The sequence below is a fragment of the Pundamilia nyererei genome, unplaced genomic scaffold (genome assembly GCF_000239375.1).
Source record: "Pundamilia nyererei isolate P.nyererei 1_Seehausen unplaced genomic scaffold, PunNye1.0 scaffold00338, whole genome shotgun sequence".
NCBI classification, from domain to species: Eukaryota; Metazoa; Chordata; class Actinopteri; order Cichliformes; family Cichlidae; genus Pundamilia; species Pundamilia nyererei.
Genome location: NW_005187739.1, coordinates 35,345 through 52,416, shown reverse-complemented (window position 1 = coordinate 52,416; position 17,072 = coordinate 35,345). Strand labels below are relative to the sequence as shown.

General features: G+C 40.3%; 1 protein-coding gene across 3 annotated transcripts in view; it reads right to left on the bottom strand.

The window, feature by feature from the left end:
• Nucleotides 1-17,072, bottom strand: part of bcas3 (BCAS3 microtubule associated cell migration factor) — a 302,830-nt gene that overhangs the window by 271,789 nt on the left and 13,969 nt on the right. For all 3 annotated transcript variants that reach the window (XM_005752005.1, XM_005752007.1, XM_005752009.2), the window contains exons 6-8: nucleotides 16,963-17,035; nucleotides 3,614-3,721; nucleotides 3,453-3,529 (exon numbers count right to left, since the gene is read on the bottom strand). In XM_005752005.1, coding sequence (XP_005752062.1) covers nucleotides 3,453-3,529; nucleotides 3,614-3,721; nucleotides 16,963-17,035 — 258 coding nt within the window. The remainder of the gene's footprint in view (nucleotides 1-3,452; nucleotides 3,530-3,613; nucleotides 3,722-16,962; nucleotides 17,036-17,072) is intronic.

The window sequence follows — 17,072 nt, the reverse complement described above, 5'->3', positions numbered from 1 at the left end:
TGTGTGTGTGTGTGTGTGTGTGTGTGTGTGTGTGTGTGTGTGTGTGTGTGTGTGTGTGTGTGTGTACACACCCAGGATGACCTAATGGAGACTGGTACCCAATAAAATTGAAGATGGCTCCTCTGGTGATTGACCAACACAATAACCCTTATGGGGATATATACAAACGCACAAACAGGATGACACACATGTGTTGTCATCACAGATTAAAATAGTAACCAGTGCTGAATGACGAATAAAACTCTTCACAAACGCTAAAATCGCATATTTTTCTCTTTTTATCGATGTAGAAGTAAACACTGGCACAAGTGGAACGTGTTTTAACCAATACCATATCTGACAGGAGTTTGCTCTTCAAGACAGAATCAACCAAAACCAGGCCTGCATGTGCCCGTAAACAGAATGAAGAAATTATTGATTTCATCATAAATATCTTTAAATGTAAGCAGACACAGACAGTGACAGTCTCTCCTTCCCAGTATGGCAAACACACAAAGCAGCAAAATGCTGATCCAGTGATGATCTTTTAAGAAGGTAGGTGTTTGTCTCACACGTGCACAAACATGCAAACACACTTAGCTAATGTAAGTGCACAGAGGTGTGGGGGAAATGGCTTGCTGACAATAATTTATTGCTCAGGGAGCAGATGAGGTGGAGGCTTTAGTGTACTGTGTTGGGGAAGGAGCCGATAGGAGGGTCGTGGGAGTTTTAGGTGAGTCACAAGGGTTGCTGGTGATGCCAGAGAAGGTTTTTTTGCCCCTCCAAGGCCAAGCAAGACAGAAAGTGTCTGACATCCTGGGTGGAGAGCATGTGACTAAACCAGAAGAGGGAAAAGACTTGATGGATGGATCGGCTGATCTTTCTTCTCCGATACTCCCAGTTTTTAGAAGGTTCTTTTTCCTTCCTGAACATACAGGCCAGGTTTTCACCCAAGCCAGCAAAATCCTTTCTGTGAGCCACAAGATGCTCAGTCTAAACTATTTGTTGCATAAAAAAAAACAACAAAAATCCCGCAAAGATTTAACATTACAATATAAAAAATGCTTTTGAACAGGTGTTGTTTAAATAAAATTGAAACTCCTCTTTTCACAAGAAAGTGAAAAGTCACTTTCTTGCAATCCAAAAGTGCACGAGCACACCTGGTCAGTGTGCGTGAGGTCAATAATGCACATGCCTGGATTTTTTATGCAGGTTTTAAGGTCAAATATTTGAATGGCTGTTGCATCGTTTTGGCTTTACACTAAATGTTTGACTGCTGGCTGCTTCATCCCACTATTATGATTCAAATTAATAAAGGACTCATCTGAAATCTAATTAGCTGAAAAGCTGCTACAAACATCCATCTCTAAATCTAAGTATTATCTCTAACGCGCCCACATAAAGTAAACATTTTGCACAAGCAATTTCAAAAGAGCTCAACCCAAGTAAAAAAGTTAAATAAAAATCCCAGATTTGGGGAAATAAATTATAAAAAAAACCCAAAAAAAAACACATGAAGAAGAAAAAGCTGAATGTGACAGAGATAGAAACACAAACTAATGAACACTGAATACAAACTGTCGATAGAGGAAATTCAGAAGCCCTACTCTCAAAATGTAAAGCGACTTCACCTGCTACAAGCAAAAAAATGTGAATTTCCTGAAAGTGGCAAAAAAGAACAGGAATCATTTTAACAGAAGAACACATGAAGAAAACCAGTACTCGCCAATTTTGCTGTGGCATGCAAATACAGGTTGTAAAAGACAACCTTTGTGTTTGAAAAGACGTCTGCGACAAAGCTGCATAGCACCAAACACTTCCATGAGCAGTGTGTGGACAGCATCACGTTTGAGGCTGGGCCTGAATGCCTCGGAAACATTTACGAAACAATGAACTCAAAAGTGTTATTAAGACATACATGTGAAGGTCAGGGCAGCAGCACATGACCAAGTGTGTTTTACTTAAAATTTCCAGGACTGATAAACAGTAAGTCAATTAAAGACTAACGTTGAGGGACACAGTTCGAAAACTTGCTTCCAGTCACGTTTTATCAGAAAGGGAAAACGTTTGGTTTCAAACGCATATGAAAAGTAGTCGTCGTCTTGTTTATGAATCCTCAAACGTTTCCACACACACTTTTTGTAAAAACACATTAAGGACTACGATTGTGAGTCGTCCCATTCAAAAGGCAAACAGGACTGAGCAGAGGGGAAAGAAAGTTTCTGGGGCTGAGCAAGCACCAGCTAGGAGCACACACACCACTCGATGCAAAGCAAGAACATAAACAAGGGACAAACACTAAGTGCTCATGAAAACATGACATGCCCACCATCACATCCCTGGAGAAGAAGAGCACATGCAGAGGTAGAATTGCTCATCCAAAGCAGATCTCCCCACATCACAGGACCCTTTGTTTACTGCTTTTATGGCCAAAACAGACCAAACGATGTTATGAAGAGGAGGCCCCTGCATTCAGAAACGATTAATAACTATTGAATATGTTTGGTTTCCTGCTGCCCAGACGCTGATAGGGAAGGCAGGCAGACAAAGAGGAGACACATTAAAGCCAGCCAGTAAGGTCAGTTTACTCCAGTCAATGACTTAAGTAGACAGCAATGGCCTTGTAATACAGTCTGGCATTTCTTTCACAGACTCCCTGAGCAGAGACGGCAGGTACAGCCGGGAGGATGCGAGAGCTGTGTCGTAAACAGTTTTCCTGTGCTGAGCTTCAAATGAAGGGTCTCACCATCTTGTCTTGATAAAAGCAGTTTAGTCACAATGCGATGCTTAAGAGGATTCCACTCCAGCAGGTCTTGGTGGCTTGTATTATAATCAATGATGTGCCTTGTATTTGTTTGGGTTGTGTGATGCGGGCATGACAGACTCGCTGATCATGTTTGGAAAGATTAAGTTTGAAGAAAGAATTTTACGTGACTGGCACTGTTTGTTTGTGCTACTACACAAAGTACAGGGCTGGGGTTTGGCCCCGTGTTTGATAAATACATATTTCTACAATAAAATAATGACAGGCCACATGTGACAACAATCATTCTTGTTTTTGATGTGAAAAGCAATTGATTTCTGTAACCTATTAAAACCTCCCTCTCTTTTTTTGCCAGATTATGTAGCAGGCTGACAGAATTGAAAGAAGACGTATTCTATGCATTTTAATGTTTGTCATTTCTTGTCGTTCTCAGAGAGTAGCTTTGCATGATTCACAGTCGAAAAAAGCAACACTTATTTGCCTCATGTTGGGTTAGTGCAGCCGCTCGGTTCACCTTAATCCCAGGTGAGCTCTGTTCTCACAGCTAGAGCCGAGTTGATACACAGCAGCAGAAACCAGAGCACCCAGAGAACGGAACAACCACTCTTTTCCAACTTCATTATTTAAAACTTTTGCCATGTTCGATATGAACAATTACCTCTGGAGCAGTAAATAAGCATTATAGGACTCATGTGTTTAATATTCTTACTTGTAACAAAGAACTTCTTGGTGAATGTGCAGCTGTCAAATGCTGCAATCTTCTCTTGCAGGCTCACAACAAGGATACTGTGAGAGGGAAAAAACATTCATGTGACTACATGACAAAGGTCTTTTTAAATGCATTTACTTATTCTGTTTAGCCAAACTCACTGTTTGTTGCAGTGGAGGTCATAGATAGGCGTCTTGAACTGAATTGATTTAACCATTTCCCCCGTCCTTAGCGAATACAGGTCAGCGCAGCAGTAGGGGGGGCTCGTCCTGGAGAAAAGAAAAAAAAAGGGCAACATTTTTAAACACCATTAATTTTAAAGTGTTTGAAAACTTTATGAACTGATAATCTAGTAACCACTGATAAAACACTGGGACTTCAGACTTTCACCCAAACGCTTCACTTTTTCCATTTGTAACTAAACTTTAAATTGTGGAAAGTAAAGCACACTAATAACATGCTTAAAAAAAGCAAAACACACCTGATATTCTTTGTGCAATGAAAGTTACTGCTTTGTCAAAAACTGTAGGTTTCTTTTCTTTCACCTTTCAGTCCCATTCATCCCTTCATCACGGTTGCCTAGGTGACCCTCTAGCGAGGTCATATGTCAATCAACAATCTTCTCTCTCACTGGTAGTCTCATCATCCGCTCATCAATCATGGGTCTCACCCACCTCTGACGGCCCATAGTTATTTTGCCTGAAGTCACTTCCAGCGTGTGTGCAGTTTAACAGGTTTCCAACAGACACGAGTTTTCAGGTAATTAACAGAATTACATCTGCAGGAATGAAAAGTCCTGTTTTCTACTTTAACTTTGTGATTTTGGTGGTCAGTTTTTCATTTAAGGCTTTATCACTGAACTTGTCGAAACAGATCTACTTTTGGGAGACCAGCAACGTATGCATGATTCAAAGTAACCAATATAGGTGGCTTATATAATCCAAAGCTGCAGGACTACTACACAGAAGGCTTAGCATGAGCAGCGTGTTAGCAGAGCTCCTCAGAAGGCATTCGGGCACTGTTGTCAGCTTTAGGTCACGCGTGTTTTGGGAGTGCTCACAGACCAATCACACAATCGTTGTGATTACGTGCATTAATGTATGAAAACAAACTTGAAGCACAAAAATTTATTTGATTTCCCGACGTCCCACTGCCCTGCACCTTCTGGGAATCCAGAGTAAAGGGGAGTAACATGAAGGGCAAAAGGGGAAATGCTTTGTCATGAAACACATTTACTAGAAGCCCTTCTATCAACACAGCAAAGAAGAGGGGTGTGTAAGGGAGCTTATCCAACAGCAGGCAACGGCTGCTAGAACAGGAAAATTTAGACATAAATCTTAATCAAGAGACTCCCCTCCACTACCCCCCGTCCCTTGTGCCCCTTCTCTGTCTCTGCGAGGAACGCCTCTACTGCTCTTCCATTCTCTGTCAACCTTGGCAGGGCCTGTGGTGCCGTGTTGGCTGAGGATTCAGGGGTGAACTGTAGTGTTAGTTTTGTTTTTTGAGCCATAGGACGAAGTGCTTTCAACAGTCCATTTAGTCTGCTTGTGCATACTAAGTGTAGATACATACCTCATCAGTCTCAGCATGGATACTTTTTGGACAAATGGAAGGCAGTGATTCTAAAATATAACAATGACTTTCATGGCAGATTAAAGGGAAACGATGTGATATAAAACTTCAAATTCTGTTGAATGGAGTAAAAAAAACCCAAAACAATTAAAAACATGTTACAGAGAAGCACAAAAACAGCTGCACACTAGCACTGATTATATCAACATTGTGAAAGTTAGGTGAAGAAGGAGAGTCGACATGATCGATAACATCCCTTTACTGATGAGTAGAGCCAGTGGAAGACACCATTAGGAAGTGGCTTCAACAGCAGACAGCTACTACCAAGTTACAGCAACTCCCACCGAGGGAAATCTGGACATTATTCAAATGAAGACATCATTATGGAAAGACCTTCATCCATTACAAGAGACAGATGACCTCAGCCACGTTGAATATTCCAGCAGCACACCCTGTTCTGACCGACTCCTGCGTCAAGGTCCGTCTGCCGTGCCAGTCTTCACTATTGCTTTTCTTCTTTGTCTGTCACTCTGATTCAAAACTATCGCACAAAATAAACCCACTGTGTAATATACCAAAGGCAAACCATGGAGAACATGCATGACATTATCAGGAGACCCCAAAAAAGCCATTTACAGATAAGGAACAGGATCGAGTGTGATACCTCTAAAGTGCCTGTTTATGAGAATCAGTGGGTCACAGCCAGCGAGGGCTTTCAATTTGTTATAACCCTTTACTCACATGAGAGCGTTGATGCATCACAACAACACAATCTACAGCCAATAATCATGCAACATGTTCGCAATGACTAGCAATGCTAACATCCTAATGTTCACTACAACCACCACATCAGTTTAGATGTTTGCATCCTAACACCAACCTATCAGCACCAAGTTCAACTGCAGGTGAGCCTAACATCCTTTTTGTTGGATGAAAAGTAAGGAAACAATGTTCACAAGACTAGAATAGATGTAGAAAATATAATGGTAATAGTTCAGAGCCTTGCTGTGATCTTTCACTGGTGCCCAGAAACTGCAGTGATGTTGGTGTGTTGCAATAAAAAGATTCAATAATCAAATGCAAATATAATCAAATGTGTCTCTGTAAGCACAGGCCCTTGGAATATGCCCACCCTTTATTTGATTGACCAACGTACCTTGTTACCGAACGGCAGAGCAGACGCATCAAGGCAAAATCTGAGCAAACAGTCAATTATGTGTGAACTGATCCAGCATTTTTTTGTTAGATTCTTCTGCAGCAACACCTTCATCACTCTAGTCTTAGTTAAGTAAACAAGGCTGACGCATTTTTGGCACAATGCTTTTGGCACTCTGAATCCATACCACGTTTTCCAATGCAGGAAGTGCTTAATGGACCTGGTGATAGAGCACCCAACTTGTCTTTACCCCAAACAGCCTTCTCTTCAGCCCCCCTCTTCTCTCATTTCTTCCACCCTGGATTCCATGGTTCTTATGTACACTTTAGCTGTATTTGTGCAGCGTTTCACATGTCTCATGACTACTGGGCCATCATTTCAACTTGAAAAATCCTGCAGACTGATATTTGTTGAAGATGTGTTAAAGATGGAAGAATCTCAACAACTTGTTCATTATGACAAGCTGGAGTGCTGCAGAGATTAAAAATGTAGATGATGTTTTCACAAACTTGTCTAGCCTTTAGCTTCTTTTTATGTTATACAGTGCACCCAGAAAGTATCCACGGTGCTTCACTTAATCCTTTACAACTAGTAATAGCTGTAAAAGTAGCAGAAGCAGTAAGAAGCAGATAGTAGCAGTAACAGAATTTCCCAAATATGGAACAAGTAAAGTTTTCCTATTTCATAAGTGGTGTTTTAGGAACACAATCCTGTGGAACACTCTGTCAACATCTGTTTAAAAATCAGCTTGGACAGCACAGACACAAACACGACTTCACCACTCACTGCTAACACACACATGCACGCACACTCTCGCAAATGCACATGTGTTAGGTAAGATCAGAGGCACTAAAATCTGACATGCACGTTTTTTTTTCCTTAACACAAACAAAGGGAGGAACACACACCCAGAGATGCAAAATGAAATAACTGCTGCAACAATACCCAGCAACTATCTTGATGACTGATACAAGAGTGAAACTCTAAGGGAACATTATGTGTTACACATCCACACACGCTTACGCACAAACATTTATACACACAGGTACATACTAACGTTCTTTTGTATATTTCCCAAGCTAAACAGCAAAGGCGCCAAGTGAGAAGTTGGGTCACAACCTAAGCCTAGATTTTAAACACTGTCTCAAGACTAAGTGTGGACTGTGTTTTTCTGCCTGGATGCTAACCCAGCTAATCCAAGTGTGTTCGTCCCTCCAGTGGCTCCTGCCCCTTTAGGAAGACAGAAGATGTGCCGTGGAAAAAGTTTCTAAGAATCCCCGTTTCATTTTTCCATCCTGACAGTTAATGTCTCCGTCAACATTTCAATGGTGCTCGCCCTGCAAGTACAGCGACCAATACCAATCAAGAATACTGGCATTAAGATTAATCCGAAAATTTCGCTCAACGATAATTTACTTTCAGGCGGCTGCATCATTGATTTCAGCATTATCAGAGTCCGATCAATCCAATTCAAAGCTCTATCCCGAAAAATGGGCCCCTGGAATTGATTCAAAGGGACAATGATAACCCACTGTTATAGAATCAAAATGGCACAGGGTTCAATTGTTTTGCTTTTGCAGTATTTTAACAAATGACCTAGTTCTAATGGAGGCAATGTGGGGTCAGATGTAATAAGATTTCCTGATGCCGGGGACACTGGGGCGTAGGTTGAAAGCAAGGCTAAATCACAATTATCATTATGGATCATGGCGGGATGTCAGTCCTTGCACATGTTAAGGTGACGCCGAGCACCATTGCCCAGCTCAGTAACAGGCCTATTATGATGGCCCTATTAGATCAATGTGTCAATTACTATTACTCAAACTGGCCCTTGGGTCTGAAAGGATATAAAATGAGGGAGATGGAGGAAAAGAGGCTTGGCTCATTTACTTCCTGTGACAGGACAAGAAGCTACTCCAAAAATTAAGGAGAAAATGTAAAGGGCTTGTCAGATACAGAATTTAAAAACGGCAAAATGACAACAGAACATGGTTAGAGAGAGAGAAACTACATTTCTGTTAAATTCGTCTGTTGTGGGATATGATGGCATAAAGAGGACCTTGTATCTTGGAGGACTTGAGTGTCAAACTTTAGTCTTTTTATGTTCCAATCAGAATGCCAGCCTCAGACACCCTGTGTCCTTCTTGTGAAACCGAGTGAAAAGTTAGGGGATGAACACAGTCGAACAGTATGTGTTCTCTGGGGAGCATTGGGAACATCTACATTTAATGTGACAGCAAAGTCGCTGAGGTATTTTAAACCAAAAATGTCAACATGATCGCCAAGGCTTTTAGTCTGGGGAAGAATGGCACAGCAACCAATTTACCAATGTTTCTATGATTGTATATTTAAAATAGCATTTTAGTCCTTAAGAAATGTAACTTCTTTGAACAAAATAGTGTCACCATTGAAACTACAGTACGAGCACCTGTAGGCTAGGAAGATCAACCACATAGAAATTGTAAGACTTGAGTTGCGGTCAGTTTGGGACGGTCCAGAATTTTCTGAATTTAAATTGCTGTGGGCATAAAACAAGTACAGGGCAGACTTGCTGAATGCATAACTATTTCAGATGGTCTTACAGTAAATGCTAGCTGCTTGGGTCATTTTTGTCTTCTACTACTCTGCACAGTGCCACATTTATAAGCATACATTTTAATTTTAGATACACAACGGTTTACAACGGTCATTAGGGGCTATTATGGATGGCACGTGTCTTATTATTGTGTCATTACTTCCTCCTGGATTAAACATACTGACATCTGTCACTTTTCCTCTGTTTGAGGCAATCTGCACACGTCTTTCCATGAATGTGAACTTAAACCGGGAGATCCAAACCACAAGATTTCATGTGACTGTAGAAAGCATAAGATGGAAGCCATAGAAGGAATTAAAAAGAAGGCAAATAAATTAATTTACAAGGAAAGGACTTCACCACATTTCCTACTGCTGCAAAGTTTTACAAGCTCCCCAAATATAGACGACAATTACATAGTGTGGAAATGCTACACAAATACAAGCTCGGTTTGGGAAGCTGAGTCTGCTTCTGCTGAAAGATAGAACTCTGATGCTCCAACTGCAGACTGTAAAACTTCTGAGGAATGGGAATCGTAATCTCACTTTTCAATATTAAAACCAGAAATTTAGGATCAGCATTGCCAACAGACAGCAGTTTATGCCAACACTGAACAAGTACTCAGAGCTCTCCTCAGACGTTTATTCTAGGCAGGATAGAAAAGTGTTCTTGACAATAAACTCTCTTAGAAGCTACAGTTTCCACTGCTGTTGTTGTAAAGGAAAAGAATTACAGGTAAATTTGGATGAATTTTAATTTAGATATCTTTTAAAAAATGTCCAGCTGTTTGCTTCTATTAAGAAAATTACTGTTTGCATTACAAGCTTTCATGAACGATGCATTTAAATATGCCAAAGATGTATTGGAGTTGGAGACCAACCAGTCCCGCCACCAGTTGACCTGCACAATTGTGTTGTCATCCAAAGTGGTCAAGCAGAGGGTGTTGTACACTCAGCCTTTGAGTGACTGCTTGTAATCAATTATCAAATGCGAAAAGATTTTATGTAATGACTGGGCAATCACTGATTTTTCCTAGTCTCTCATATGTCATGTTTTTAAGCTAGCACGACTAAGACATGTTATTTGATGTACAGATATTTAAATGAGATATTATCAAATGTGCAAAAAAATATTTTAAATTACAAGAAATTTGTATTTTCCACTATTCAGAGAGTAGTGGTGGTGTAGGAACAGCCTCGAATGTTCTAGTTCACAAAAAATTTGGAAAACAGTATAAAATATTTTTGGCCTATTGTATCTCAACCAAAATCTTGGACTAGCATAAGACTTGCACTAGCCTCCACCTGCATACGCACCCCATTTACAGTTGTAGTCAGAAGTTTATGACTTTAAATATGACTTTAAAAAAAGAAGAAATGGGTGCACAATTTGAATTTATTTAGGATTTTCTCTCATTTACACATGGTCAAGTACACATACCGACTCAAACATATACATACACTTAAAACTTTTAATTATTCATGCTGAAGGTTCCACAGTGTCTTTTAATTTGACAAGGCCAAAGCTTATTCTTGTTAATGATCAAGATGATTACAACTTGCAGTTTCCGTTTTTGTAGTTTTTCTCTTTCCAGTCCAAAGTGAGTTTTACTTGACCAAGACAGAAGCCCCTGGTCGAAAATCAACACCTTAAAGCTCAACTGAAAATTGCAGCTGCCCATATGACCAAGCCAAATGCCTTCGGGAAAGGACATTTTATTTACAGAGAAGACAAAGATTGACCCATCTGGCCACAATGACAAGAGGTATGTTTGAAGGTGAAGGTGAAGCTTCAAACAGAAGAACATAGTACCAACTGTCCAGCATGGTGGTGGTAGCATTATGCTGTTTTGCCAGTGGTACTGGTACATTGCAAGAGGACTGCCTCCAAATTCCTTAATTTCACTTCAAATCAACAGCTTGATGGCTTAAATCATACAACTGGGTGGTCCAACGTGAGAATGATTCCAAAAACACATCAAAACTGGTCTTTACAGGGGTAAAGCAGGCTAACACTAAGCTTCTAGAATGGTGTTCCCAAACCAGTTCCCAACCAGTCCAATGAACTCTACCAATTCTGGCAAAAAGAGTGGTCAAATAACCCGCTAGAATTACACCAGAAAATTGTCAATGGCTACCAAAAGCATACTTGATAAGGGACACTTAACCACATGTTATTGGGTGTATATGTATATATATTTGAGCCTGTATGTATACTTATGACCCTGTATGGAGCTAAAGAAATTAACAATACATACAATAATTCTAACAGTTCAAAGAAATCATTAAAACTCTCAAATTACCATGACATTTGTCCCCATGATGAGTTTATGTAAAATTCTATATTTATGAAATCAAAGGGAAAGAAAAGAAAAACTGCAGTGCAACGTTTTTTTCTCTACTCCTCCTTATTTGTTTTCTCTTATGACTCTTATTGGCTCTCTGCTGAAACCCAGAGCTCCCCTTCTCCACACACAAATACTAGCCACATCAGAGCCTACTGGGGGCCTGGGGGAGCCACAGTGATTCCGGCAGGCTGGAGGCATTAGCAGGAAAGTAATTAGGGTAAAAAGTTCAACCACAGCTCCATGTCTGCCAGAAATACATTTCCTCCACTATTTAATACTTCACATAATAATAAGAATAATTGCCAGCATTTTGAAAACGAACTACCCTGTGTTTGTCCATGTGTATTCTTGTACAGGCTTTTACTCATTGTTAGTGTTTATGTGTTAAAGCATACTGCATTAGAGTGAAAAGTGCAGCTAAATAGATAACAAACCCATTAAATCTGACTAAACTAGCTACAAAACATTTTTTTTTTAAAACTCCTACAAGTTTGTGACTCAAAGATGTGTAACATTAAAAGCACAACAATGGGGGGAAAATCAACATGGGATTTATGTATATGCACCCAATAAATTCAGCTTATTCTTTCTTTGACAGCAGTGAAGTGGGTATTAATATTCATTACCCAAACCATGGCTTGCATTAGATCCCATTTTAACCTCATGTGCCAATTTTCTGTCTATGTTAAGTGGAAGCACTTGACACAAGAAACATCTGGTCATACAGCAGTTCTTTCTTCTGCTTTGACATCTTAAAGCTATATAAGAAATGTGACGTATCAACTTAGGCCGGTGTTCAACTTTTATATTTTTCAGAGCAAAACTTTTCATGACTATTTCATCAGCTCTAAAGGCAAAATTACTTGCTAGCATTTAGTAAAATATATTTAGTGCAATAACTCAAAAAGTAATAATTAACTTTTTAATCTTTGTTGTTCTGCAATCAATAGACCAATAGAAAAGCCTGTGTGCCCTATTAGTCATAAAGGCACAGGACTCCTATTAGGGGAGTGACAATGAGCTGCTGGAGGCATATAAATGCATCACAATTGGGATGTAATAGTGGCTGGTGCAATGCCCACTTACCAAAAGTAGTACAGGAAAGGGAATCATAGCCAAATCATTGGATTCATAAATATCTGTACAAAATTTCAAAGTAATCTAGAAGGTGGCAGCAGGGAAGGACATGCTGGAGAGATTATGCCACTCAGTCGTTATTAGTATATTTAAGCCTGGGCAGAAGTGGTGGATGGAGATTGCCATCTCTACAGCCCCATGTTTATCATGGATGCAATTTTTGTTATCTTCTAATCGGATTATGTAATCAGAAAGTATGTCTCCTCCAACATCTCAGGGAAGCTTCAAAGTAAAGTCATTTTTGGACCTCCTCTAAATATCGGTAGAGATGAGACTTCCCCAACTTCATTACTTACAGCCATAAAAAGGCATCTGATTATTTTTGCCCAGTTAAGCCTTAATCTAAGACTGATAGCGAGCCCTCCAACAGTGGGTGTTACTTAACAGTTAACATCTGGAGAAAATTACAATAGTATTGCAATATACTTCAATCTAGAGGAAAGGAAAAGTTTAAACTTTAGTAAAATAAAATATTAATTGCTTTGACCACAGGGGCCTGGCTTAAAGAATGAAGCTGTGGTAAAAGTTTGAAAAGTCATTACTAATCATTCAGCCTGTCGGCTGTGTTTATATGCACCACTTCCAGTACTACTGAGTATAATCTGACTTCCTATTTGAAGGAGGAAAACTGGCGAGGCAGAACACATTTTCGACAGACATAAAGCAGACATGGAAGTCAAAATAAACGTTCCACAGTGAAGCCTGAGCCCCTGAGCTCTGCCTATGCACTGCACAAGTACGTATGTGTGTCCACATGTGGGGCAACGAAAAAGGGGAAGTGAAAGAACAGATTACAGCTACTCTCATTTCCATGCAGGAGCATGACAAAAGTGTCAGGGAACAATTTGATCAAAATGGTTTTCTCAGTGGAGAACATGACATTCCTTTCCACAAATTGAAGGCCAATTTTGCCAGCCAGGGCACAAGGAGGACTGTGGATTGTCCTCTGGGCTGACACGGTGTCTAAATACTCCGATCATCTTGAACATAATTGATACAGCTTTACCGCAATTTTGATGCAGGACAAATTAAATACGTTCACGGCAGCATCCACCCTCCAGCTAAGATTGGACAGCACGTTTGTGCGCATGGTCATGGTGTGACAGTGAAGAATACCATAACCTCATGGTGGATAAAAAGCATCACTTCTCCAAATCCCTTAATCTGGTGGCTTGTTTTATACAAATGCTTCACGATTTCCATTTAATACACTTTAGAAAAAGGATACATCCGGTGCACAGAGCAAAACCTGTCATGAAAATGCACTGAAACACTTAGTGCTTAGTGCTTCAATGGGCTTTTGCCATCAAAAGTGTTTGTGTGGGCTAAGTGGAATTTGTTGCCTCCAACCATGTAGTTAATAACCTGTGATATTTCACTAAAGGATTTAAAGCAGATTAAATGCAAATGTGCAGGAGGATGAAATTGTGTTTGCTGTACATTTACTTTGGATTTTGCATGGCACTTACTGTCAAGTGTGAGTGGTGGGAGGAGGCACGCTTCACCCAACCCTCTGTGTAGCTTTTTAGGTTTGTTTTTAAAGTAACACTGCACCATGAAACAGCACCTTATGACTTATGGGAAATTAGAGTTAGGTAGTAGGAACTGAAATCAAAGCACATCAGCTTGCACCGATAATTTGCATAGTTTGATGCCTCAACATTTAAAGATGAAAACTCTATCCATTTGTCAATGTGTTTTTCACATTTATTGTGCAAGCATGGCTTATTTGCTTGCCCAATCTCAACAGGAAACACTGGTCAATCGCTTAAATAGGGTTAAAAGGAGCCATATTTATGAAGGTGACTACTTAGGGTCATGTGTGTTGTGCACGTTGTCTCTGAACAGCAGACTAATGTGATCAACCGATCATATTAGATGAGGAAAATGTTGCCTTGGTAACCATAAAAATGGACATGTGGCTAATGTCATGAAAAGGTCACTTCTAAAACAGACCATGATTTTTTTTCCAAGCCCCTAACTAAGTGCTTCTGTTGGCTAATTAAGCTGTAACCAATAACAATAACATCAATTTTTTTTTTAAAAAACAACTTTGAATGACTTTTAATAACCACGTGTGATACACAGACTCTAGTCTCTTTGATTGACGTCTTGGGTGTATGCTCACTGTTGTTCCTTCGATTACCTCACCCGCCATTTAAGGGCTTTTTGTTAGGAAAGCTTTTAACCATCTGTCCTTCAAAGGCGTAAGCACGCAATGTATACGACACATGGACACGTCTATAGTGGCACTAAAATCCATCCGTGTCGTGCCTCTAGGTACTAATGCATTTATTGTCTAAGTATTATTATCATGTTTCATTTTTGTATATCAAGTAAAAACAAAATACACCATTTTATAGATTTAAAAAACAAAAGAATTAAAAAAAATCTCTCTCAATGAAGTTAGCTGTCAACTGACAATTATAGATTTAAAGTGAACTGATGATTCTGTTGTTCTAACATCACTACCAGACATTTTCAGCCCCATCAGCAACACATACAAATACTTATTTGTAATATAAATAAATAACCTACACAGCCTAGTGTGTAGCTTTTTTTTTTTTAGAAGAAAAACACTCAGCAGTGACGCACAAGAGGAGTGAGCAGTGGTGCAATGCATCCGCCTTTTGAAATTGGCGCTCTTTTTAAAAAACAATATAATAAAAGGGCCGCTTGAGGTGGGCATTCAGGATGTAGAACACTGTTTACTGTTTGACATACTGTGCAACCCTTCAAAAAAGCCTGTCCATGGCCTCAGTAGTGACTGTGACTAACTAGAGTCTAGAAATAGCCCGTGCAGTATTAATTCTGATGGTGAAAGAAGTCTATATTGAGGGGACCACATCCTCTCGGCATGTGGAGATGTTGTGAGGGGGTAGATGGAGGTTGGAAATGTCACTCCAGAGAACAAAGCACACTTATTCATCACTGAACTTTTGCCCAAGATATGTGTGCACTCAAACACCCGCAAACAGTTAAGTCGCCTTGGTCTTTCCCATAAAATTTCACTGAGGATCACTTTGAGAATACTAATACCTGTGGATGTAATTAAAACGACTGAAAATAATAACAACAGCTAGAAAGGGAAGGAAACTTAAATCTTTTCCAGAAATGTGAGCAGACGTACACACCAAGGTCTGCAAGGGCACCAGCAGTCTTTACTAATTCCTAAAGCCCTCTGGCACTGGTACAGAGTGAAAGGGACGCATATGTAGCTTTACTGTCAAGAAAATCACTGGATCCTTACATTGTTTGGACTTTACATATAATCCTTTCCATTGATAAAATTATGTTGAGTGTGCCTGGCTGGAAATCCACAAGTACAGCGCTTTAGCACACATGCTTTTTCCCTTCTCTGGTTTTCCTTTAATTTGCAAATCTTGTAATCTAAGCCTAGAGCTGACTGAACCGACTTCTAAACCAGCACTGCTATAGCAGCCAAGAGTCCAATCTGTTTTCCATTTAAGTGTCAGGACGGCATCCTTTTTGGTGGTTAACAAAAGCTGTTATTTCAAAATGATTATATGCTAAAAATTGTGCGAGGACCTTAGTAAGTTTATGAACAGGCCCGATGGAAAGTACAGCGCCGCACCCGGAAGCTTTTTTCCTTCTTGTCTTTGACCAAAGTGTTATTTACCGAGCACTTCTGTAGAGGGAAGGACCAGGCTGTGCCATTCAGCCAGAGGTCAGGGTTTCTGCTTTTCAACACAGTACATGTTTTCAGCATTAGTGTTGAACGACGCCTGGGTGATTTGCCAAACCGTCAAAACGCTGCCTGTCTCAGTGTCAGTGAGGACATAGGAAAAGCAGAAGCAATGGCAATGGCGTCAGAGAGACAGTGGCGGCAGTTCCTGGAAAACATCAAGAAGGTGGTCTCCATCGAGACCCAGCTGAAGACAGACTTCCTTATTTCATTTCCTGGGGAGGATATATTGAGTTAAATTTTGTGTTGCTCTGGAAGAGCAGCATAAGTAAGTGGAAGACGGGGGAAGAAGGGAGGGCACAAACTGGGTATAGAGAAGGGAGTGCAAGATGCCTCGGGGTCTGTCACTTTTGAAGTAAGTTTTCTTGCACTAAACAAAGACATGACATTCCCAGGCCTAACCCTAACAATCCCAGGCTTCTGCACATCTGCTCCATCACCCTTCTCCCAGCCTGTGGGGCATTCAGGTACTGCTCGCATTCCAGCCACACTGCCACTAATAGTCACTAAGCCCACATGGGTGGCTCACCTCAAGTTGCATGTGAAGGGTTCGTAACAAAATGTTGGGTGTCCTTTGATGCCTCTTATTTTTAAAAATGATTTCAGATGGAGCATTTGTTGTCCTTCATAACATCACCGAAAGTAAAACACTATTGGCAGGTTTTAAAGAAAGGACGGCTAAATCCCATGAGACACAGGTTGCTTTAGTTTCTCACTTTCCAGTAAGTGCACTTTTAATTAGAAAGTAGATGCCTGTCTTTACTAGGCAAAGACAGAGCTTAACGGGCATCTAGTCTTTAAGTTTAAGACGACATTATAGAACATCATTTTTTGCCCCTCCACTAGTTAAGCTGTCAGTCACTTATCGCACAGAATAGCACAACATTATAGCAGAAAGATGTGAATCTATAATTCATCACTTATAAACAGAGGGGAAGCAAAGTCACTATTTTGCATTGCAGTTTATGGGTGACCGACAGGAAGTGATGTCAGTTTTATAACGAAGCCTGAACTCACCCAGAGGACCCCGTGCTCTTGCAGACCCCAAGGAGGGGCCTCTTGTCAGCAAAACTGTCCAGCTTTACAGGACCTGAGGAGGAAGAGGAGTCAGAGGAAGAGCCAGATGA